Raw genomic sequence first — 23,291 nt, forward strand, 5'->3', positions numbered from 1 at the left:
GCCAGCTGTATATGTAATATAGCCATTGAATAAGCCATATGAAATCGGTGTATATTTGCACAGTCAGCCCTCCTTATCCACGGATGCAAGCGCAATGAGGGATTCAGAGCCTGGCAGATTCTAACCTTTCACACTGACACTTGAGCTGCCTATTGGGGAAAAGGTTGGGGCGTTGTCTTGCAATACAGTAATCTTTCAGATCAAGAAGTTCAGTGCTGTAGTTCTTATCTTGATGCTGGTGGATTACCATAGATAAGGAGATGTGACTTGTTTCCTTGAAGTGAGATTCTAAAGTAATTTGTGAATGTTAAAACATTGTCTACCTGTTTTGTATGACTCTTGCCTGAACGGCTAATGTTTATCTTGCTGGAGACTGTACTTTGATTTTTATAACAGGCACGGAGAACAATTTCAGGACTAATCTGGGCCTGGACTCTGGTGTCAGAGACCATTGCCCAAAGAGGATGGGACCACTTTTGCCCCCATTTTAATTCTCATTCTGTTTCAATTTGTCTGTTATACACACATACGTACATGCAGAGCATTCACACACCCTGTCATCACAGCTAAGTGCTTTGCCCTGTTCTCATCCCACAGTGCTGGAGAAGGCAAAATGTTCATCTCTGATCTCCTGCTGATCAAAATAACCCTTTTCCCTGCTCCTCTCACAGTGTTTGTACAAGGAAGGGGGGGGGGGGACACTTAGGAAAGTTGAAAGCCCAGAGGGAGGAACCCCACCCCTGTTAGAATTTCCTTGTGCTTGCTATAGGTCCAAAACACACTGCAGAAATAATCCAGTTTAAGAGTGTTTTAACTGCCCTGGCTCACTGCTAGGGAATTCTGAGAAGTGTAGTTTTGTGAGACATTCAGCCTTCTCTGTCAGAGAGCTCTGGTGCCACAATAAACTACAATTCCTTGGATTCACTAGCACTGAGCCAGGGCAGTTAAAGCAATGTCAAACTGGATTATTTCTTCAGTGTGGATTGGACCATTGATTATTGGAGCTGTATCACAGCTTTTATTAACCATAGCTTGAGTTTACATTTCCTGTAATCAAAACAAGGGAAACCTGGTTACTTTCCCTGTTTGAAAACAAAACCAGCTACTTAATTAGAATGCATTCCTTTTTTCATACAAATTCTATGCTGAGAACCTTTGCAGGTACCTTTCAATTGTGAATATACTGTTGGAATCAGTACAGCTTACAATATATTCAGAATATGTTCATTAGGGAGTGATAATATTGTTGAATAATGTATTTGTTTTTCTTATTTGCCTTCAGGGCAGTTTCAAGTTTCATGGTAAACCAATGAATGATAAACCTCCATTAGATCTGGTCACCAACAGCCCTGCTCAGGTCTTGCAAACTCAGGGCTGTAGTTTCATTTATTGAATCAGTCCATCTGTAGAATCACAGAATCATAGAGTAATATGAGCCTTTTAAAAATATTGCCTTCTACTTTACTGAACATTATCGATAATCTTTTCCAGTGAGTCATGTATACCCAAAATATGATAGCCTGAAATGTATACCGATAAGTATAAAATAAATGAGTATATTTCAACATTATCAGTGGCGTGGTTAACTCATAGCTATTGCTTTAACCTTAGGAACTCTGGTGCCACAACAAACTACTAATTAAATTTTTATATACTGATGTTTTAACTGTATTTTTGTAAGCCGCCTTGATCACACTCGTGGAAAGGCGGGGTAGAAATAAAGATTATTATTATTATTATTATTATTATTATTATTACTAATCCCAGAATTCCACAGCATTAAGCCATGACAGTTAAAGTGGTGTTAAACTGGATTATTTCTGCAGTGCTGATGCATCCCAGGTTAATCAGTGCTGAAATGCAAAGAGGTGAATTATATGGTGTACAAAGTATATTGCTATTTTTAGTCCCTTCATTTATATCCTACCTTTTTCTCATATCAGGGTGCAAGGCAGCTCACAAATAAAGCTAGATATGTTGCAAATAAAAACATACAAAAGATTATGATTACCTGTATTTCAACTTTCAGTAACATTAAACCAGTTTATAAATGGTTAAAAAACAGTGCAGTGTCTTGTTAAAAGTCCTTTCTTTAGAAATAGTCAGTTCTAAAAAACAAAACATGCAAGGAGAGGGGCATTCTAGCATCTCAGGGAAAATAGATAGAGCTTAGGAGCAGCCACTGAGAAAACTCTCTTTTGTGTTCTTCAGTTCCCACATGTAGTGCCTATATTCAGGCACAAATTGAAAAATACAATCCATCCAAAAACCATATAGGACTAAATAGGTCATAACTAATATTCAGAATTGTGCTTGGAAACCAACTGGTAGCTAGTGGAGCTGTTGTTACAAGGGGATTTTGTGCTCCCTGTAACCAGCCGTGGTCAACAGTCTGATTGTAACTCTTTGGACCAGTTGAGGTTTCTGGACACTCCTAGAATCATAGAATTGAAAGAGACACCAAGTGCCACCCAATCCAACCCTTTGACATGGTGGAATAGACAATCAAAGCATTCCCGCCTGATGGCCATCCAGCTTCTATTTAAAAACTTCCACAGGAGACTCCATCACCCTCCAAGGCAGCATATTCCACTGTCAACATCTTTTACTGCCAGGATGTTCTTCCTAATGTTTAGATGGAATGTTTAATTCTCTTCAAAAGCAGTCCCATGTAGAGCTCATCACAGCAGTCCAGCTTGGATGTAACTTAAGGTATATGCCCCCATGATCACATAAGATATCTCTAGAGGTGGGTGTACATGGTACAAAAATATTAACTGTGCAAATGCATATCTTGCCACTATAGAAACCTGATTTTCCAGGCTCAGGTTAATCCTAGAGTACACTCAAAATATGAGCCTGCATCTTTGGCGATTGCAACCCCGCCAGCGCAGGCTGAATCCTTGTTTGCTGATCTGCTTTTCTTTTCTTTTTTAATTTTTTAATTATAATTAAGAAAAACACATACTGTATTTAAACTCAAAAGTTAAACAACATACACAAATCTTTTCAACACTACTACAAGTGCACCCCCAGGACTATATTATATACCATTTAATTAATCAGTTTTCCGAAATTGCCAAGAGTCTCATGAAGGCACACACTCCTTTTTTCTTATAAAAACATACTCTACAAATTTATTCCATAATCTTCAAAATCATTCCTTTTCCATAATCCTTTTTAAATTTTAATTCTACCCGTTAATTTGCCATTAATAGCAATCTCCCAAACCTCTTGATACCGTTCCTGTATTTGGTAACTACCTTGAATTTTCCATTTTCTTGGTGGTATTAATCTTGCTGCTGCCAGTAATACTGATGGGCTTTTCAACTGAAAGCCTTTAAGTTTGAACATAAAAGGAAATACTGTGCTTAAAATATCTCTGCAGTGGCTTGATCTGACACATTTTATATTATTCTTTTTGTTTCAGTACATGAAAAAACCCCAAATCATAGTTGTTAAATTTCAGTGGAAAGAAGAGTTGGGTGTCATCAGTATACTAGTGGTACCAAAATCCAAATCTCTGGAAACTTCTCCCAGAGGTTTCATGTAGGTGTTAAACAGCGGGTGGAGCAACAATGAACCCTGGGGCCTGAATAAAAATCACTTGCACTACCTTCAGAGCTTGTTCCTTCAGTTAGGAATGGAGCCACTGTTCAAGACATATCCCAGTAAGGTAGACCAGGAGAATACCATGATCCGTGGTATCTTGAGAGGTCCAGCAAAACCAACAGGACACATACCCCTGCCGAGTCCCAGGCAACAAAAGTCCTACAAAAGTCCACAGTATTCACTTAAATGTGAATTAAAGTTCTCATTAACTGTTGAAGGTGGATCACTTCAGACGTTGCAGTAAAATGATAGTCCTTGAGTTGTTTCTAACAAAATTGTGAGACTACTCCAGATGAAAAGTATTTGACGCTAAGGATCTGCAAAAGTCATTTTCTTGTACAAGGAGAGGTTATTTCTGTGAATCAAAACTGTAAAGTATGTGAAGGATTTAACCCTGTGCCACCATCAGGCTGTACATTTTCCAGTGTCATTCTTTTCTTATTGGTACAGTAATGGTTTGTGGTAGCACTTTCCCTAGCATATTTTAATGTGGGAAAGGGTCTTCTCGTTGTTAGCGTGTGTGTTCTTGTTCACTGCAAGATTTCCAGGGTAAATCAGCATCTCTGCAGGCAAAAAAATTCACCTCCTATGAATTTTGCATAATTTCTTTGCCACCATATTTTCATTGAGTTACAAAAGGGACTTACATTTTTCACCAAATTATTATTGCAGTGCATGACACCCAAGAAAGTGTAAGGCTGCAATCTGACACTTAGAGGGTGTGTGTGTGTGTGTGGAAATCAAGCATACAGCCTTTTCCCATTAGTTCTGCACACTGACATTTTCAGAGCGTTTGATGTTTTCTTTACTGGGCATAAGCAAGGTTTTTTTGGGGGTGAGGGTTACTGAAAAGAGCATCTGCCCTTCCTATTTAGCCACAGGATATAAACATGCAAAAGTTTACTGAATTCAGATACATAGTGTGAATCTACACTGTAGAAATAATCCAGTTTAACACCACTTTTAACTGCCATGATATCATACAGAATTCTGGGATTTGCAGTTTTGTGCGGTAATGGTGATGATGATGATGATAAATAGGTTAGGCTTTCAGAAGGAGTGTGCACTTGCAATCCTCTGAGGCTGAGAGAGTATGACACACTGGAATGCTGGGACTCTCTCTCTTTCTGTCTCCATGTGCCTCCCTGAAAGAGCTGCAGACTTGTGTGTGTCTTTGTGTGTTTGTGTTGTCTGGGCTGCTGGGGCAGGGTTTCTTTCTTTTTTTAGGAGCCCTCTCTCTCTCTCTTTGCTGTTGGCTGGGAGTCTAAGTGATGTGGGAGGGCTTTTCCTGGGCTGGGAGTGGCAAAGCCAGGAGGGAGGAGGAGGAGGAGGAGGAGGAGAGTGGGGCTTGTTGTGTTGCTGTGATGGTGATGACGGAGTGAAAATGGCGGATCTTTCGAAATCCCATCCCGGCCTCTGAGGTCCCAGGGACTCTCCTCCTTCCTCGCCTCCAGGAACCTTCAGTTTTGCCCCCAGATCAGCCGCCTTCCAGCTCCCTTTCTCTCCCCTCTTTCTTTCTGAGGCTCTGGGACTTGGCAGCAGCCTGGGAGGACTTCACAGCTGCTCCTCAGGAAAGGAGGAAGGATCTGCCCCCTGAGGCCTGGGCAGATGGAGGAGGGAGGACTTGAATCCAGATCCTGGGAAGAAAGAACCTTCTGGCTTTAGATCCAGGTGCTTTCAAATCTTGTGTGTGTGTGTGCGCGCGCGTGCCAAAACACACTGCAGAAATGATCCAGTTTGAGACTGCTTTAACTGCCCTGGCTCAGTGCCAGGGAATTCTGGGGACTATAGTTTTGTGAAACATTTAGTCTTTTCTGTCAGAGTGCTCAGCTGCCACAAGAAACTACAGTTTCCAGGACTCCTTAGCACTGAGCCAGGGTAGTTAAAGTGGTCTCACACTGGATTGTTTTCTGCAGTGTGTTTTGGACCAAAGACGTCGCCTCAGATCCGGAGTTTTAACTATTAAGCTGCATCCGCACTGTAGGAATAATGCAGTTTGACACCACTTTGACTGCCATGGATCCATGCTGTGGAATCCTGGGATTTGTAGTTGGTGATCTATTCATCTTAAATCCAAAACACAACTGCACAAATTAATCCGTCTTCGAGACCACTTTAAATGCCCCTGCCTCAATGCAGTTGTTTTTGTGAGACTTGTGGGCAATAATAAAACTACAGTCCCAGGATTTACTAGCACTGAACCAGGCCAGTTTACAGCGGCTTCAAAATGGATTATTTCTTGCAGTGTGTTTTGGACCTATATGTGTGTGTTGTGTGCCTTCAAGTCATTTCTGACTCTCTGCAGAAATAATACAGTTTCAGAGCACTTTAATTGCCCTGGCTCAATGCAAGGGAATCCTGGAAATTGTAGTTTATTGTGGTACCAGAGCTCTCTGGCATAGAAGGCTAAGTATCTCACTAAATTACAGTTCCCAGAATTCCCTAGTATTGAGCCAGGGCAGTTAAAGTGGTCTCAAACTGGATTATTTCTGCAGTGTGTTTAGGACCCATGCTGACTGTAATGCAACCCTACCATAGGGTTTCCTTGTCAGGTTTCTTCTGATGTGGTTTGCCATGGGCATCCTCTGAGGATGAGAGAGTGTGACTTATCCAAGGCCAACCAGTGGGTTTTTATGCTCAAGCGGAGATTTGAACCCTGATCTCCAGAGTCGCAGTCCAGTGCTCAAACCAGTATACCACACTGGCCCTTTCAAATCTTAAGAGCTATTAAAATCTGTTTGGTATTTGGAGCTGATGAGTGTTGGATTATGGCTCTGGGGAGCAGGGTTCAGCTCCCATTCAGCCATGGAAACCCAAAATTAGAGTCCGATAAGCAAGAACGGTACAGTGGTTTGGGCTATGACTCTGCAGACCAAGGTTCAATTCATCACTCAACCTGCCGCTGGGTGACCTTGGGCAAGGCACACACTCTCAGCCTCTGGGGAAAGCAGTGGCAAAACCTCGTCTGAATAAATTTTGCCAAGCAAACCACAGGATAAATTCTACTTAGGGTCGCCATAAATTGGAAATGACTTGAATGCACACAACAACAACGACAATAACAGTGGCCTGTCTCCCCTTTGCCAAGGTTGTTCTTGAGCTGTTCTGGGGTTTCTGCCAAAAGCTGTTTGCCAGATTTTGAAGACAAGGCTAAGCATCGGTCAGAAAAACAAAAGTAGAGAATTAACCGTGCCCCTCTTTTTCTTACAAATACTCAGTTCAGTGAAGGGTATTTTGTATATTGTAATCTGCTTATTGTTGTTGCATACCTTCAAGTCCTTTCCCAGTTATGCAGGGTGAGCAGACACCCTCCTTTTCCAGGGCACTTCCTATATTTCAACCTTCTGTCCTCCATTTTGAGCATCACTAAGAAGCATTAATTTATATTTATATTAGTGCTTTTAGCTTTTATTTGGTAATGTCCTACATTTTGTGATGCTTTGTCTTCCTTTGCTATCGGGACATCTGGTCATCCTGGACTTATTCTGGACTTCCTATAGTGAAGCTATCATGGAGTTTTCTTGGCAAGTTTCTTCAGAGGGGGTTTGCGATTGCCATCCTCTGAGGATGAGAGAGTGTGACTTGCCCAAAGTCCCCTTGGATTTACATGGCTGAGCCAGGATTCAGAGCCGGGTCTGCAGAGTCCAGTTCTCAAAACCACTACACAACACTGGCTCTTGCATATTGGACTCTAATTTTAAAAGCAAATTGCTTCCTCAGTAGCTTTTTTGCATTCATTGTGGCTATTTCAGTGCTAACCCCAAACTAATTCACCTTTGCATTGTTGAGATGGAGAGCAAATAGCTTCACAGCATGTTCAGTCATTAAAACAGTAAATAAGTCACAGTTTGTAAGAAGAAATTGATTTGTTAAAAATAAGTGGTTTATGTAAAGAGGTGTAAAGGAATATTTTTTGCAACTTTAATCTTGATGTACAAATGGATTGCTGCAATTTAGCACTGCTGAAATTTCTAGCAAAAATGAGATAAATTGTAATTATGTAACTGCTCTGAAAACATATTTTGTTTATATATATATATATATATATATATATATATATATTAACATAGATGTTTATCACACTATGCTCTTAAAGAGGTACTATTCCAGTGTGACTCCTCTAGCTGCCTCCTGTTGCATGCTGGGATTGGCAGTTTTAAGGAGGGGTATTTAGAATTCTCAGGCAGAGAAGTTCAGCTCCTTAAAACTGCCAATCCCAGCATGCAACAGGAGGCTGCTAGAGGAGTCACACTGGAATAGTAGCTCTTTAAGAGCATAGTGTGATAAACATCATAATGTTGTTTACTTACCAAAAACCCTCAAATGCATCAGATAACATTATTTTCTTGGCTTAAGGCATTTCAGCATTGGGTTCAAGATCTAGAATAATTTGGTAATATTGATTTCCCTGCCTACTTCCTTTATACATGAAAGCAAAAATGTCTGTGAGCCCAATTCTCAGATATTTTTGTTAACAACAAAAATAAATAAATAAGAATGGGTAAGTAATTAAAATTGAACTATAATTTTATTAGATACTGCAATATACATTTCTTATATTAAATGTACTGCCATATTTTAGGTATGTTTGTGTCTTGAGAATAAAATTTCAATTAAAGATAATTGCATTTAAAGTTATATATTTTTTTTAATTTGTAGCAAAGGGTAGTTCTGCTGCAGTGCTATATGTTCAACCGAAATACATACAAGTATTATTTTACTGTGATTTAGGTAAATGAAATAATCAGTTGTTTACATTCTGTTTTTCTTCAGTAAAACTCAGAGAGCTTAAAGGCAGTTAGAATTAGATATTTAGGAAACTGTAACCTAATACCTGAGAGCTAGCATGATGTAGTGGGGACCAGGGTTTGATTCCCAGCTTGGCCATGAAGTCCACTGGGTGGCTTTGGGCATGTCACACACACTAAGCCGTAGAGGATCGCAATGGCAAACTACCTCTAAAACTCCATGGTAAGTTCACCTTAGGGTTCCAGAAGTCAGAAATGACTTGAAGGCACACAACAACAAGAACAACCTTATACCCTAAAGACTCCAGATCCCATCTGTTGTTAGAAGCTAAAGAGGATCAGCCCTGGTTAGTACTTGGATGGATACCACCAATGAATATCAGGTGCCACAGGCTATATTTCAGAGGATGGAACTGGCAGCACCACCTCTGATTATTCCTTGTCTAAGAAAAACCCATAAAAATCATGGTGTCACCGTAAGTCAACAGGCAGCTTGAAGGCACATACACATATAAATACCTATGTAGAAAAGGGACGGGTGTCATGCAGCCCTACACTTGTTGTTGGACTGCAGTTTCCATCATTTCTCACTACTGGCTATGGTGGATAGGGCTGATGGGAACAGCAGTCAAACCACATCTGAACAGCTGCATGATTCCCATTCCTGCTGTAGAGACTTTGTATGCCTCTTGTGATTTACAGTGATGCTTGCCTTGAATGTGAAATGTCAGACTCTACAGAATTAAGGCAGTGGAAAGATCCATGGGGGTGATGAGGGGAAAGGGGCACAGCAGGTGGGTGGTGAGGGAGTAAAGGGGTAGCAGGGTGGCCTTCAGTCAGAAGTGTTGGTGTGCAAGAAAGACAAGGGGAACCAGCAGTTGTTAGGACCATGGTGGGGAATAAAGGTTGCTTGAAACTTGTTTTCAGGATCACTTAAAGCCACCGCAATTGCTTTGTGTGGTGGGGTCTCCCACTCTTTGCCTGCCTGCACAAGCTCACTCCCTTAGCCACATCTTTCAATAGTAGTGGCAGGAAATTCCTGTGAGGTTGGGTGCAGGGCATCATTTCTATGGCTTGACAGACTGACTGGAGCAAAGAGTTGGAGCATGTGGCAGTGGGGAAGAAACGATGGCAAAAGGGGGCTTTCAAATTTGGGACACTGATTAAGCTTTTTGAACTTGCCAGGACTTGGCTGGCAGGTTGGAGTTGTGTGCTACTATTCCTGCTTTCTTTCATTGGACGGGCTGAGAGGAGCGTTTAACAGAAGAAGTGTTTGTTGGGGGGGAAACACACTTGAAGCTGAATGGGGAAGACATGTCTCTGGGGATGGAGGGGGAGAAGTATCCAGGGTTGATTCTTGGAAAAACTCCCTCACCTTGCAGTGGCTCCTGTAGTTAAAATGTCTCCCTTTCCACGCCAGTCTCCAGTCTAGAGCATGTGGCCTCTATTAACACCTTTACACACACCGGCTGGGCCTATCTTCACCCCAGTGAAGAAGGTTTGCGAGACCTTCCTCACTAGGGAGAAGTATCTCCCTTTGCTCTTGGTCACCTTGGGAGCAGCAACCGAGCAGCTGGCTGAGCAGCGACCAAGACATTGGCTGCCATAGGTGAGAGGCTTCTTAGTCACTGCTCAGCCAGCTGCTCAGTTGCTGCTTCCAAGGTGAACAAGAGCAAAGGGTGCAGCGACCAAAATTAGGTGTTTTAAATTTACAGTAGGCCTAATACCAAGAAATAGATATTGGGGGGGCGTTAGAGTTGTTGCCTAAGAGGAAAGGGGGTGGCAGCCCAAAAAATTTGGGGAACACTGAACTAGACCATTGACACAAAGAAAAAAGGGAGCTGGGCTCTTCGTCAGAGTCTTTGTTAACATTATGAGTGCAAAATATTCACCAATCCACTGTTTTAAATGTTTATTTGCTGTAAAATTGGTAATATATATAATGGTTTGCTTATAAGAACAAGCTGTACGGTATCAAAGAGATTGTAGCACTTCAGACCAGGAAATATCAAATGAAGGTAAATGAAACTGAAATGAAATACTTTAAATGTTCCAGTCAGGAAGCAAGTGTGTTCAGATTAGGAATGTTAAAACGGAGAATTCCACTTCATAAACTTGAAATACTAGAGCTTCAAAATTCTGGCAGTCTAAAGAAGAGTAATTTGAAATCGATCTGTGAATAAATGGTTCATCAGAGCACATTTTAGAAAAATACATGTATGGACTTAATGCTGGCTCTGCTGAATTTCTAATTTACTTAATTTGCTGCTCTATACTGTAGTATGTTTGGCCATGTGTCAGGGATGCTTTGATTGAGATTTCCTGCATGGCAGGGGGTTCGACTGGATGGCCCTTGTGGTCTCTTCCAACTCTATGATTCTGCCAAAGTAACTGCAGGGACCTTCATCCTTCAATCTATTGCATATGGTACAGCAATGAAAAGATGGGGAAAATTTTGGGTGGGGGTGTTGGTAATCTGTTATCTGGCATGTACACTGGTACCCCGGGATACGAATGCGCCGCGTTACGAAATTTCCGGGTTATGAAAAAAATCCATTAAAAAAAACTGTTCCGGGTTACGAAGGTTATTTCGGGTTACGAAAAATTTTTTGGTGCTTTTCGGCGCTTTTTCGCACCAAATCGCGGCTTTCGCTATTAGCGCCTATGGGGCTTCGGCTTGCGAATGCTTTTCGGGTTACGAATGGCGCCGCGGAACGAATTAAATTCGTAACCCGGGGGAGCCCTGTAGATACATATTAAAATTAGCAGACACTGGCTGTGAAATGTAGCCATACTTTGAGGCACAGAGGAGGATTTATAGGCATCTGAATTGCCCCCTATAAAAAATGTAGAGGATCATTTATTTAATATATAAAAAAACCATATTCCCTCCACATCTGTGGCTGCTTGGTATTCTCATGACAACTATTAATGAATGGAGTAAAGTACAAAGTACAAACAGAGTTAGACAGTGTTTTCAAGCAGCTTCAACAACCTCATTTGGGCTGCCCTGTCTATTTCTGTTATGTGCTGTTAAAATAGAGTTAAACTACACTACTTTGCATGGTGTGTTAAGTCTCTTTTGCACCTCCTTCCTGGACCCAGTGTGATATTAATACCCCTTTATGGTACTACAGATAGGCTATATGTAAGGAGCAAACATGTTGTAATGATGTGAATCAATATGCCCTTGCTGTCCTCCAGGTGTTTTGGATGGCTTCTGTCGGTGTGGCAGTAGTCAAGGATTCAGGAAGCAGTACTCTAAAACTGAGCAACAGGCTGGATGAAGCTGGAATAGATGAATTCATTATGAGTACTGATTTTAATAGTATTCCATATTTTGACTCCATGACATTTAATCTGGCACCAATTCTTATTTCCATCAAAAAAGCCAGAGCTCTTTGTTCTTTGAATACTATCACCCTGTAGCTTTCTTGGTTCAGTTTTGCATTCTGAGCATAAACCGAGGTGCATCCAGATAGGATTCATAGAACCCAAAATGACTTAAATGAGGCCATTATACTTGGGACATCTTGTCAGACAACATGCCTCATGGGAAAACACAGTAATACTTGGTAGAGCTGGAGACAGTAGGAATAGGGGAAAACCACATTAAGGATGGATTTGCAGTCCTGAGTGTACAAGACTTTAATCAAGTTAATAATAGGCTCTCTTAGAGATCTCACCTTCATAGGATTGCTGTAAACTGAAGCAGATTTGACAGCAAGTAACAACAATAAAAATCTGTCTAGCAGAAGGATAGCTTACCCATTTATCTGGAACTTCAGGCTGGCCTTCATTTGGAACCATGACCTCTGTATTTCCCCTCCCAAACATGAAAAACAGTTCTTTCTCTGGGCTCTTCCAGAGTGGTCTAAAAGAAGCATGAGCAGCAATACAGCTCATTGGATTTTTTTCAGGTTTTACCACATGTTGTTCTGCTCCTGCTTATTCCATGCTTTTGGGAGGCTTTTTCCAGCAGTTCTTGGCTCTGCACTGGGGCTCTTCAAAAGGTGAGGATATGGTTTACTGAGGTGGCTCAGTAAAGGGGAATTTTTCTTCTCTCTGTTTTTAAAAAATCTTTATTGTGTTGTAATGCAAAAGTTCCATTTCACTGATGCACAACAGCACTATAAATCACTTTAAAAATAGAAAAGAAACAAGGAGAAGGATACTTTTTGTTTTGTTATGTCTTGGATCTGAAAAACCTGAAAGGTGAGTATAAAACATTCCAGCTTGTTCCAGGAATTGCTAGAAAAATGTCATTTAGCCTGAAAACTATGGAAATGCCATTTAACTTGAGAACGAACGAAATAACTCTCTCTCTCTCTCTCTCTCTCTCTGTGTGTGTGTGTGTGTGTGTGAGTGCCTTCCAGTTCCCTGTCAATTTAATGTTAATCCCATGAATTAGGATTTTCTATAGCAACTATTACTTTGATCAAGTTGGAGAAAATGTGGGCATGATAAAATGTAGATTTCCTATGATATCAACTTTCATTGTATCAGAAATTCCATAATAACATGCTTCCTTGTTCCAGTCACTTGTGATCCTCTCCTGCTTGCATCCTGTGCTAGAAGTACTCAGTTCAGCCTGAATTACTTTACTTAAATACAAATTGATTAAATGCATGTGAGCAGTTCTTCATTGGGGGAGGATGATGTATGAACAAGTCATAGTGGGAGTTGTGAAGGAATATCATGTTGCTTTACTCTTTTCAAATGATCATGAAAGCTTGGAGTGGCGTGCCATTCACCTCTGTTTTGTGAAGTGTTCTGTAAAAATACTGTAAAGTATTTTTCAAAAAAAAAGGCCCAAAGAAAAATCAACAGTGAGGAGGACATAAAATGTCTGGTATCTGAGGACCTATGATGGTGATATTATCAAAATACTAAAATCTTGCCTCAAGTGAGGATATTTGAGGAATTTATGCATTAATGTAATATAGCACATGTGAGCCAGTGTGGTATAGCTGTTTGAGCATTGGACTATGGAGACCAGAGTTCGAATCCCAGCTTTGTCAAGTTGTATTCTCTCAGCTTCAGAGGATGCCAATAGCAAAGGCAAACCCCCTCTGAAAAAAATTGCCAAGAAACTGCTATCATAGTTTCTCCTTTTTGTTGTGTGCCTTCAAGTTGTTTCCGACTTATGGTGACCTAAGTGTGTGAGCCTGTCATAGGATTTCTTGGCAAATTTTGTTCGGAATAGGTTTGCCATTTCTTTCCCCTGAGGCTGAGAACATGTGACTTGCCCAAGCTTACCTAGTGGTTTTAGGGTTGTCACAAATCAAAAATTATTTTGAGACACAAAGCAGCAAAAGCAAGACAACTGGGCGGTCTTGGTTTTCAAAGGGCCACCCCTGTGGAGGTGATGGCATTATGCTTTAAGACATAGTTGAAGAACTGTGTCCTTTCAATTAACACCAAATAAAATAGGTGAACATAGGAAATGAAACATGTAATGGTAGCAGACGACCAGTTCAGACGTTGTGATATGATGTGCACACCTCTGTAATACTGCTGACTGTCTCACCAAAATAGAACAAATCAAAGCTGCTTACGTTACCTCACTAGCACATGCAGGAGCTTTCTGCTTTCCAGGCTATGTGCATATTTTGGCCAGCTGTTCCTGTCTCTTCCTTTCCTCTTCATGCTTCTTTGGCTGTCTCCTTACTCTTCTGTCTCTTGAATGGTGTCCAGATCTCTTCAGTTACTTTTCTCTGTTGCATTCTGCACGTTTCCATTTCTTACTCATCAGTTTCTGCTTCTCAAGTATGCAGCTGGAGAGAGACAGGATTGTCCAACGTTGTGTATTTTTTATTATTGTGTGACATTTAAGGAGCAAATATAATGTCAGATCTGTTCTAGGTAATCACTCTGTTTTCAGCAGCTCCTTTACGTGTGTGTGTGTATTTACCAAAAAAAAAAAAAAAAATACTAGAGGAACTATGGGTGTGAACAGGCAGGCCAAAATAAAGCTAATTCAGTCACTTTGGAGGTAGGCTATTTAAATGATGCATGTGTCCGAAGAGGCCGGAAGCTGCGCCAAAGCCATGCTCCTATCCTAAGGACTGGAGTACAGCTTTGGCGCGGCTTCTGGCCTCTTAAGATGCATGTGTCATTTAAACAGCATACAGTGGTACCTCGGGATACGAAATGCGCGGGTTACGAAATTTCCGGGATACGAAAAAGTTGGATTGGCAAAAACTGTTTCGGGTTACGAAATATTTTTCGGGTTACGAAATTCATTTCGGCGCGAAATTCAAATGCTATAGGCTTCCAGCGCTAACGGAAAGCTATTTCGGGTTACGAAATTATCGCGTTACGAAAGGAATGGCGGAACGAATTAATTTCGTAACCCGAGGCACCACTGTACCTCCAAAGTGATCCAAAGCAGCTTTATTTTGGCATATCTGTTGAGGCCTTATATTACCCTGATAATAGTGTCCCTTATATAAAATGGCAAAGTCAAGGTTTGCTTTTTGGAATTTAGATTTTTTGGGGGAATGTTTTCAAGCCATAGATGACTGAATCCATGGATAAAGAATTTGTGGATATTGAGGGCTGACTGTATTGGCTTTTAGAGTTTTTTTTTTTAATATAAAATCTATATTATTTCAGTTTGGGCAGTCTCTCCTGAATCTTATAGGAGCAAGGCAAAATTCACCTCATCTGAGTATAATAATGGGAAATTACTCCTTCTATTTGTGTTTCATTGATGAATAAACTGTTTATTCTGAAGTCTGTTCTAGTTGCTAGTCCTAAAGTGATATAAATTGAGCCATAAAGAAGCTTTGTAATGAACAAAACCCTTAGTATTTCATTAATATGTTAGACTAAATGGAAGGCTATTTCTAATGTGCTAATCCTTTAATTATGCATGGGGATTTTACATAAATGGCCTTCCTGTGATTTGTGCAGGTACTTATACAGGTTTGAAGAGCTATGTGCTGCTCTTGGTGTACTCTAATATCCAGCATTGTTTTTGTCTTGTGCCTTCCAGTCATTTCCGACTTATTCCAACCCTAAGGCGAACCTAACGGTTTTTATTGTGAGAATTGTTCAGAGGATGTTTGCTATTGCCTTCTTCTGAGGTTGAGAACATTTGGCTTGCATGAGATCACTTAGTGGGTTTCATGGCCCAGTGGGGAATCAAACACTCAAACCACTAAGCATTAGTGGTATATATAGTGAGTAGGGCAGAAAGGGACAATGGAATTAATGAAAGATGCTGATGAATTAATCCAAAAGAGACAGAGACGTGGCCCATCATCTCCATGCTTGTTGCTGGACCAAAAATTACAGGATGATTTAGAACTGACAATCTTCTAGTGTTTTTTTATATTGCTTTTACCCTATCATACTGTTTATTCAATGCTAGTAATTCCCAGTGTGCTAATGGACTTCAAACAATCTGCTAATGAGAAACAAACTCTTAGATAAGAAAACTTGAAAGAGTACCCTATCTCTTTGTTTAATCTAACTTGGAGAATAAATTTGTTGCACATGTGCATTGGGTGGGATTGCAACAGAATTTCTTGTTTTTAGTGGAGGCTGCGTTTTATGTCTCTGTGTGTCTTTTTTTAAAAAGGCATTCCTCCTTGCAATCAGCAAGTGTGTCTAGGTTATGGTGCATGCAGAAATCAAGGCGTTAAGCCCTTTGAAAAGCTAGTAATTCATTTATACACATTATAAAATGAACTCTTTTTAGGTGTAAACGTAAACTCTGCTTTCTGTTTTAATGCTACTTCCCAGGTAGTTTTTAATCACTGATCTAATATAATCACAGAAGATAACCACCCATATTTTTCCTATCCTTGTTTAGCACATTTATTCACAGTTTGTGAATGTTTTAACTCCTGAGGTCGTTCCCCCCCCCCAACTGATGTTGTGTAATTTTACATAAAACACATTTCCAATATGGAGGTAAGAGAGTTTCTCTGAAGAAAGTGGCCTCAGTTATTCATTTTGCTTTTCTGATTAGTTAAATGGCATTAAAATTTCATTGATCTTTTTGCAAAGCTATATTTTAAAATGGGGTTCTTTAAATTCTCTTTCTACAACAATTTTTACAATAGAAAAATATTACCAGTTGTTTGAAAAATTGTGTTCCTTGTTTGTCCTTAAATAGTTAATTGAAGATGTTCATTAATAGTGATAGTGCAGTTTGCATTTCCATATAGTGTTCTTGTAATAGCTGGCTGAATAGTCCTTATCTGCAGGTGCGCTAGTGGGATGCTTTTTTCTTGATACACCTATCTGTTCTTGAAAATTTGTTTTCAACAGAAAATATGTCTGTTGAAACTCAGGTTTGTGAAAGGGAGTTCCACACATTTAAAGAATACGCAAAGCCCTGAGGCTGCAGCATTTGTTGTTGTTCGTGGTTGGATTTCTAAAGAGAAATTTTCTGTGCCTTCTGAATTTTTTTCCATCTTCCTTTGCCTCAACAGATGGTGATGCACTATGATTCTTCTGGAAGTGGTCTGATGTGGAACAGAATTTGAAAGAATTTCAGGTACTGACATTAGATACAAATGATGTTTTTCTGTATTTCGGAATTTCATGAGTCACAGCAACAGCTGCAAAAGCCAGATAGTGTCTAATCTAGAGTTTCTTGTACCAAATAATTATTGAAATGGTTCGCTGCACTCCTGAAATCCCATGAGTAGTTTTTCATAGTTGTTTATACAAGTTGAACTCCTGGCATTTTCTTCAATCACTTCACTGCTGTTAGTTTTCATTATAATACTATATAATATAATGTTGGCATAAGGGGGAGCCTTGCTTTTCATGAATGGGATGTGTCCTGTAGGGTCTTTATGTCACCAGTTCTACCACCCCTTTGCCAAAAAAAAAAAAAAAATGTAGGCTTTAAAAAAACTGTGAGAGATTTTTTTTTGGGGGGGGGGGTCCTTCTGGGAAGGACTTCTACTCACTTTTGGCTTCAAACCTTCCAGGCAATATGGCTCTCAGGCCAGAAAAAGCTCTGTGCCCTTCATACACAGTGCTTTCAACCAGCCAAAGTATATTGTGTCGATTGATTACTTACAGTAAGCCCTTGATTTCCACGGTTTTCTTATCCATGCATTCAAGCATCCAGAGCTTGAAAATATTTTTTTTTAAAATAGAAATTCTGAAAAGCAAACTTTGATTTTGCCATTTTATATAAGAGACAACATTTTACTATCCACAGTATTTAATGGGACTTGAGCATGCACAGATTTTGGTATCCACAGGGGGTCCTGGACCCAAACCTTGGCGGATACCAAGAGTCCATTGTAATCCTTCCAACAGCTCTATAAGGCAAGGCAGTATCCTTCCACCTAGGGGATGGACTGCAGAAATTGGCTTCTTTGAGTCTATCTAGTGACCAGTGCAATACTAGAGATGTGAAAGCCTGGGTGGAAAAGTAAGAAGGAGGGTGGGAGGAAATGTTTTCCCTCATTTTTTAAAGGGCAAATTGTCAGTGTTTCCTGTGGAAGAAACTAGAAACGTTGAGAAATGTTTAACAAACCAACTCTGAACTATTTGCCCTTTTGGAATGAGTTATTTCTAAGATACCAGGAAAATGTATAAAATGAGAATTTGTATTTAAGCCAGTTTACAGAACTAGGAGCCAGCACAGCATATTGGGTTTGAGTGTTGGACTAGGGCAGTGATGGCGAACCTGTCCAGGGCCGCATGCTGGACCTAAATTTTTTTCCGGCACCAGATAGTACCTGGTGCTGGGGGTGAGACTTCTGCCCTCAGGGGCAGGACCTCTGGGGCAGAACCTCTCACCCCGCCTTTTCTTCAGCTGTCTCTGAGAGACAGCTAAAAGCCAGGGAAGGTCCAGCAGGGGAGGTGATGGGGGCACGTCGGTTGCTCCTATTCCTCCTGGGAAAAGGCAGGGAGGAGGAGCAACGTGTTTGCACACTTGTTCCTCTTCCTCCTTGGCCCATGCCAGGTAAAATGGTGTTGCATGCCATAGTGTTGCCATAATAATAATAATAATAATAATAATAATAATAATAATAAGCGGCGAACAACAGCATATAAAAACATTCCAATAAAATCAGTTAAAAACAGTATTAAAAACAATACAACAACACTAACAGCAAAGGGCCAGAGAAAAGGGGGAACTAGGACTAGGGCACTGGGAGACCAGGGTTTGAATCCCTGCTTGGCCATGGGAAACCCACTGGATGACCTTGGGCAAGTGACTCTCTCTCTGAGTTTCAGAGAAGGGCAAGGGCATACTTTCTCTGAACAAATTCTGCCCATAAAACCTCCCCATATGTAAAAAAATGACTTGAAAGCACACAACAAACAGAAGCAGAGAACAATTATTCCTGTTTATAATTAGACACATGCAGTATGCAAATCCAATATGTATTTCTACATTTAGTGAGTATTCCCATTTTCTTGATAGGTGCACACATTGGGTTTTCATTGCTTATGACAGTACTGTACACTTTTGAAAAATTGAATGCTTTGACTGTTGAGTTATCTAAATATGCTGCTTGCCTAATCTTTAAGACTGTAACTGTATATGACTGTTTCTATTAAAAAATTGTTACAAAATTTATGGTTTGTGTTTTCATTCCTGTTTCTCAGACGGTGAATCCTAAGACACACGTGCTTAGGAAGCATAGGATAAAGCAGTTTGAAGCTTTCTCTTTAGTATATTCACACCTTTTTATATATAAAACTGCTTTTTTATATTTTAGCCTGCAGAAATGTGCCAGATTTTTCTAAGAAATGAATAAAACATTTTTTGTGGCTTTAGCAGTAAAATAATCTGGATTTTATATGAAAATGAGAAATTTCATGAAATGTTACACCTCTGACGCTTGGAATCTGAACCAAGGACTTCCTAGTTTATCCCTTCATTATTTATCCACAACACTATGCCAGCTCTCATGTCGTCAGTATTCTCAGTAAAAGTCTTTATCAGTAAACATTCTTGGTTATCCATAGCACTGAGTAATCTTTGGGTTTGGGGCAACAAATGGCTGTTCTGTGTATGTGCTAGCTTCACATACTGCCATGATATATATGACTGCAAGTTACATATCATTGTGGAGCAAAAAATCTAAATTTCTTTTGAATTAACACTGCAGCAAATCATCTTTGGCGTAAACCATCAACATTAACATCATGGAGGTGGTATCAGCAGAAGTTAACAGCTTGCTTCCAGAAGAAATAATGGACACAGGTATAACGTTAGAAGATGATGAGAACATTGAGGCTGTAATTGTGGGCGAGAGTATTCCTATGGAAACGGAACTGGAAGGAGTGTCAAATGTAAGCTCAGTTGGTGATTCTACTACTCCTGCTACATCGTCAATCACAACAGAGATTGTTACATTGCCCAGCAACTGTGTGAGCCACATCACTGGCAATACTTCTATTGCAAAAACTGACACTGGTATGGGTATACAACCTTCATTTCAAAGTGGCCTCCAAAAACTGGGTACACAGACTCCTGTCACTATATCGGCCAATCAGATCATTTTAAACAAGACAACAGACTTGAAAATTAGTAAACAGACTATAAAACAGGAAGGACAACAGCTCATTGTAACAACTCTGGGGAAGCCTGGACAGCCATTTGTTCTAGCTGTACCCCACAATCAACTGTCACAGTCTCAGAAGGCCACGTCACAGGTGCAAACAAGTGACTCAAAGGTTTCAGCGCAGCAGTTTAAGGTGGTAACTATTGGAGGACGGGCAGAGGTGAAACCTGTCATTGGCGTGTCAGCTTTGACTCCAGGGAGCCAGCTAGTAAATACTACCACTCAATCCTCTATATTGCAGACTCAACAACTTAAAGCAGTGCAGGTAAGGAAGGGTTTTGTTAATTTGCTTTATGATAAAATTGCTTTTAATGCGATGTGCCTTTTGTTGCATGTGGCACATAGTCAAACAGGTAAGAGACCTCGATATATCAATAAGATAGAAAGTTGAGTTAAAATAAGGATGATGGATGATGATAAATAATAATAGTATTGGTGTATGGGGGCACTTCTCCCTGTATGCACCTATATGAACGCAATGATCTGCCAAGAGAGCCCTCTACTGCATCTTTCTTTAAGGTGGTATGCATCATGTGAAGATGGCAAGAGAAGGCCACCTTGACTATGGCACCCCAGTTATGGCATGTCCTTTCCACAGAGACCTGCTTAGTGTTCATGCTGGTGTCATTGCAGCATAAAATTTCAGTCGTGTTATTTACTCAAGTCTTTTGAGTTTTGTTTTATGTGCTTGGATTATTAATGCCAATTTTATATTGATAACAATTATAACAATTTGTGGATTAATTGTTTATAGTCTTTTATTGAATTGTTTTGCTTATTGTATTCTACTCTGAAATCTACTGATATAGAATGGGTTAGAAACGTAACAAATAAATGGGGAGTGCCAGGGTTAAAGGATGTTTCCCAGAAATAATGAGAAGATGAAGGTGAGTAGAAATAATAATGAAACTGTGTTCAGGCTCATTGGTTGAGGTGCGGTGGAGATGATTGGCTCTTGTAAAGGGAAAGTGAGAATGAATAGGACGGAATGTATACAGATAAATGCAAGAAACAGCATGTGCAGTAGTGTAAATAGTGTAAATCTAACACAATAGTTAGATTTGCATTTTGGCTCCCCTAGTGGTGCATTGCTGTCGTATCACAACAAATGTCCCTCTGCATCCAAAGATACAGTAGAACTAGACAGGCACAGAACAGTTCTGTTTTGTAATCAGCTCATTTTTGTTAGTTGACATGAATTCAACAAGGTCACATTGATTTCTTTACATTTGCCTCTGTTCCTGGTTTTTCTTCTCCTTCCATTTCCCCAAACTGTAAATCTGCAGAGTTATGCCAAGTCTAAAGAGGGTTTCAGTGTCGATGAGCAAGAAAAATTGTGAATGAATGACATGTTTATTGGGTTTCTCGGTCCTTTTTTTTCCAGATTGCTAAGAAAACTAGGACACCAACCTCAGCCCCAGTAATAACAAAGCTGATCTTCACAAAACCAATCAATAGCAAACCAGTTACAGGACAGACAACTCAAGTGTCACCAGTCATTGCAGGTTTTTATATATATTTGTAACTTCTTGACTGACGCTGTTTTTCAGGGGTGTAAATGTCAGTTCAGTTAGAGATGTGGCTGGATAGTAATGTGGGGGCTTTTCAAGACCATTATTCCTTCCCACTGTTTCCAAATCCCCACAAATAAGCTACTCTTGAACCCAGGGGATCATCTAGGGCAGGGGTTCCCAACCTTTTTGACTCAGGGACCCCTTTTTAGAATCATCTTCTATGGCAAAGCCCCTAAGAAGCCTACCCTATGTCTTACAAGAATGGTGGAACCACTGATCTAGGGTGACATTTTATGTGCTAAGGGGACATTGATATTGTATGTTCACAGGTGTACTTTCTGAGCATGGGCTGTTTAGATCCCAACCAAGGATTAAATCTTTATTCCCGGCTTCAGAACATAACAGCAATTTGTTATTTCTCTCTCAGCTGTTCAGATCATAGACAGACTTTGTGTAAATACAGACAGTCAAGTTATCATGTGATAAATGTAGGAAACTGCATGCTTATTAGTATGTACTAAAGTGGAGGAATACACTTGGTTTTGAACTATTTGTGGCTACTGTTGGTCTGCATTTGGCTACTGACTAGTTCTGTTACCACCATGAATTAATTATACCCCTTCCTCCATGCATTGCTTCAGCAATTGAACAGTACTTCCTGACATTTTAAGATAACAGATGACTTAATAAGTTCTGATTTATGAGCTAGTAAAAAGATTCTGTTGCTTTTACACTTCATAGTCCTCTTTTGGTAAATGTAAAGTGAACAGTGTTTTAGAGCAGGGGTGGGCAAAGGAGTTGAATTCCCACAGATTGTCACATGGGCTGGCCACTGAGTGGTCATAGTGCCACCTGATTGTGATTCAGATAGTGTTTGTTGGAATGGCCATTAATGATGAAGTGAGTAGACTGGTTTCCTTTGGCTTAGGAAGGTGGTGGCTCAGTGTTCACTGCTAGGTTCAGACTCAGAAAGTCCAAGACATTTCTGTTAAGTTGCATAAGAGAAGAGCATATCTCTTATGCAGTGGCACAGAACATGATGGTTCAACATTCCTGAAATGTAAGTTATGTTGGAAAGATGCTAGCCACTGAAATCATCATTTGTCTCTGTTGTCTTTTTTCTTTACAGGTAGAGTTCTTTCTCAGACTACTCCAGGAACACCTCCAAAAACTGTAACTATTTCAGAAAGTGGAGTTATTGGGACTTCTATAAGTTCTACTATACAGCAGGCACCAAACAAGATAGCCATATCACCCTTGAAATCCCCTAACAAGGTAAGCAGTTTAACTAGCTTTACTTCTGTATCATAGGTATTACTCCTAATCTCACCATTGAGTCATGCTGTTAATAAATATTGCAGGATTGCTCCTGTTCATACAAACTTACAGTGATTTAATTGTTGGCCTGAAATGATTGCAGCTGGCAAACAGATTTCGTTTATCCTAATATCTTCTTAGTACGTTATAGCAAAAACAACGTCTCTGGCACCTTAAGGGCTAAAATAATCTTGTTCTTAGATAGTGGTCTTGAATCAGAAAAGTGAGTTACCCCTTAAAGTAAATCTAGATCAAGTTAAAATCAACAAGGTTTGTTGAGCTGTTAACATGAGTCTCTTGTTTAACCCACTACCTTTTCTTCTAACACATACAAAAGTGAGGCCTTTATTTAGCCAATGTGTATATTTCTTTTGAAACTGGAATGCTCAACACTCACTGGCTGAACAAAAATGCCTGAGGTGGGAAAGGAAAGGTTTGTTTCCTCGCACAGATAGTGCCTGTTGCCTAAAGTATTGTAACTTATAGTACAGATGTACAATGATTAATTGAAATTGATCATCCTTTTAAAATAAGAAACTGAATAA

At 40.0% G+C, this 23,291-nt stretch overlaps 1 protein-coding gene across 3 annotated transcripts in view; it reads left to right on the plus strand.

Annotated features, from left to right (window-relative positions):
* The first annotated feature begins 4,961 nt into the window (after positions 1-4,961).
* Positions 4,962-23,291, plus strand: part of LIN54 (lin-54 DREAM MuvB core complex component) — a 31,293-nt gene continuing 12,963 nt past the window's right edge. Inside the window, exons 1-5 of one of the 3 annotated variants that reach the window (XM_042468220.1) lie at positions 4,962-5,283; positions 16,808-16,872; positions 19,460-20,180; positions 21,300-21,420; positions 22,559-22,704. In XM_042468220.1, coding sequence (XP_042324154.1) covers positions 19,497-20,180; positions 21,300-21,420; positions 22,559-22,704 — 951 coding nt within the window. In that variant the 5' untranslated portion in view covers positions 4,962-5,283; positions 16,808-16,872; positions 19,460-19,496. Of the gene's footprint in view, positions 5,284-11,121; positions 12,374-14,647; positions 16,873-19,459; positions 20,181-21,299; positions 21,421-22,558; positions 22,705-23,291 lie in introns of those variants that run through there. The other 2 variants (XM_042468222.1, XM_042468223.1) reach the window with 2 other exon arrangements.

The sequence above is a fragment of the Sceloporus undulatus genome, chromosome 5 (genome assembly GCF_019175285.1).
Source record: "Sceloporus undulatus isolate JIND9_A2432 ecotype Alabama chromosome 5, SceUnd_v1.1, whole genome shotgun sequence".
Lineage (NCBI taxonomy): Eukaryota > Metazoa > Chordata > Lepidosauria > Squamata > Phrynosomatidae > Sceloporus > Sceloporus undulatus.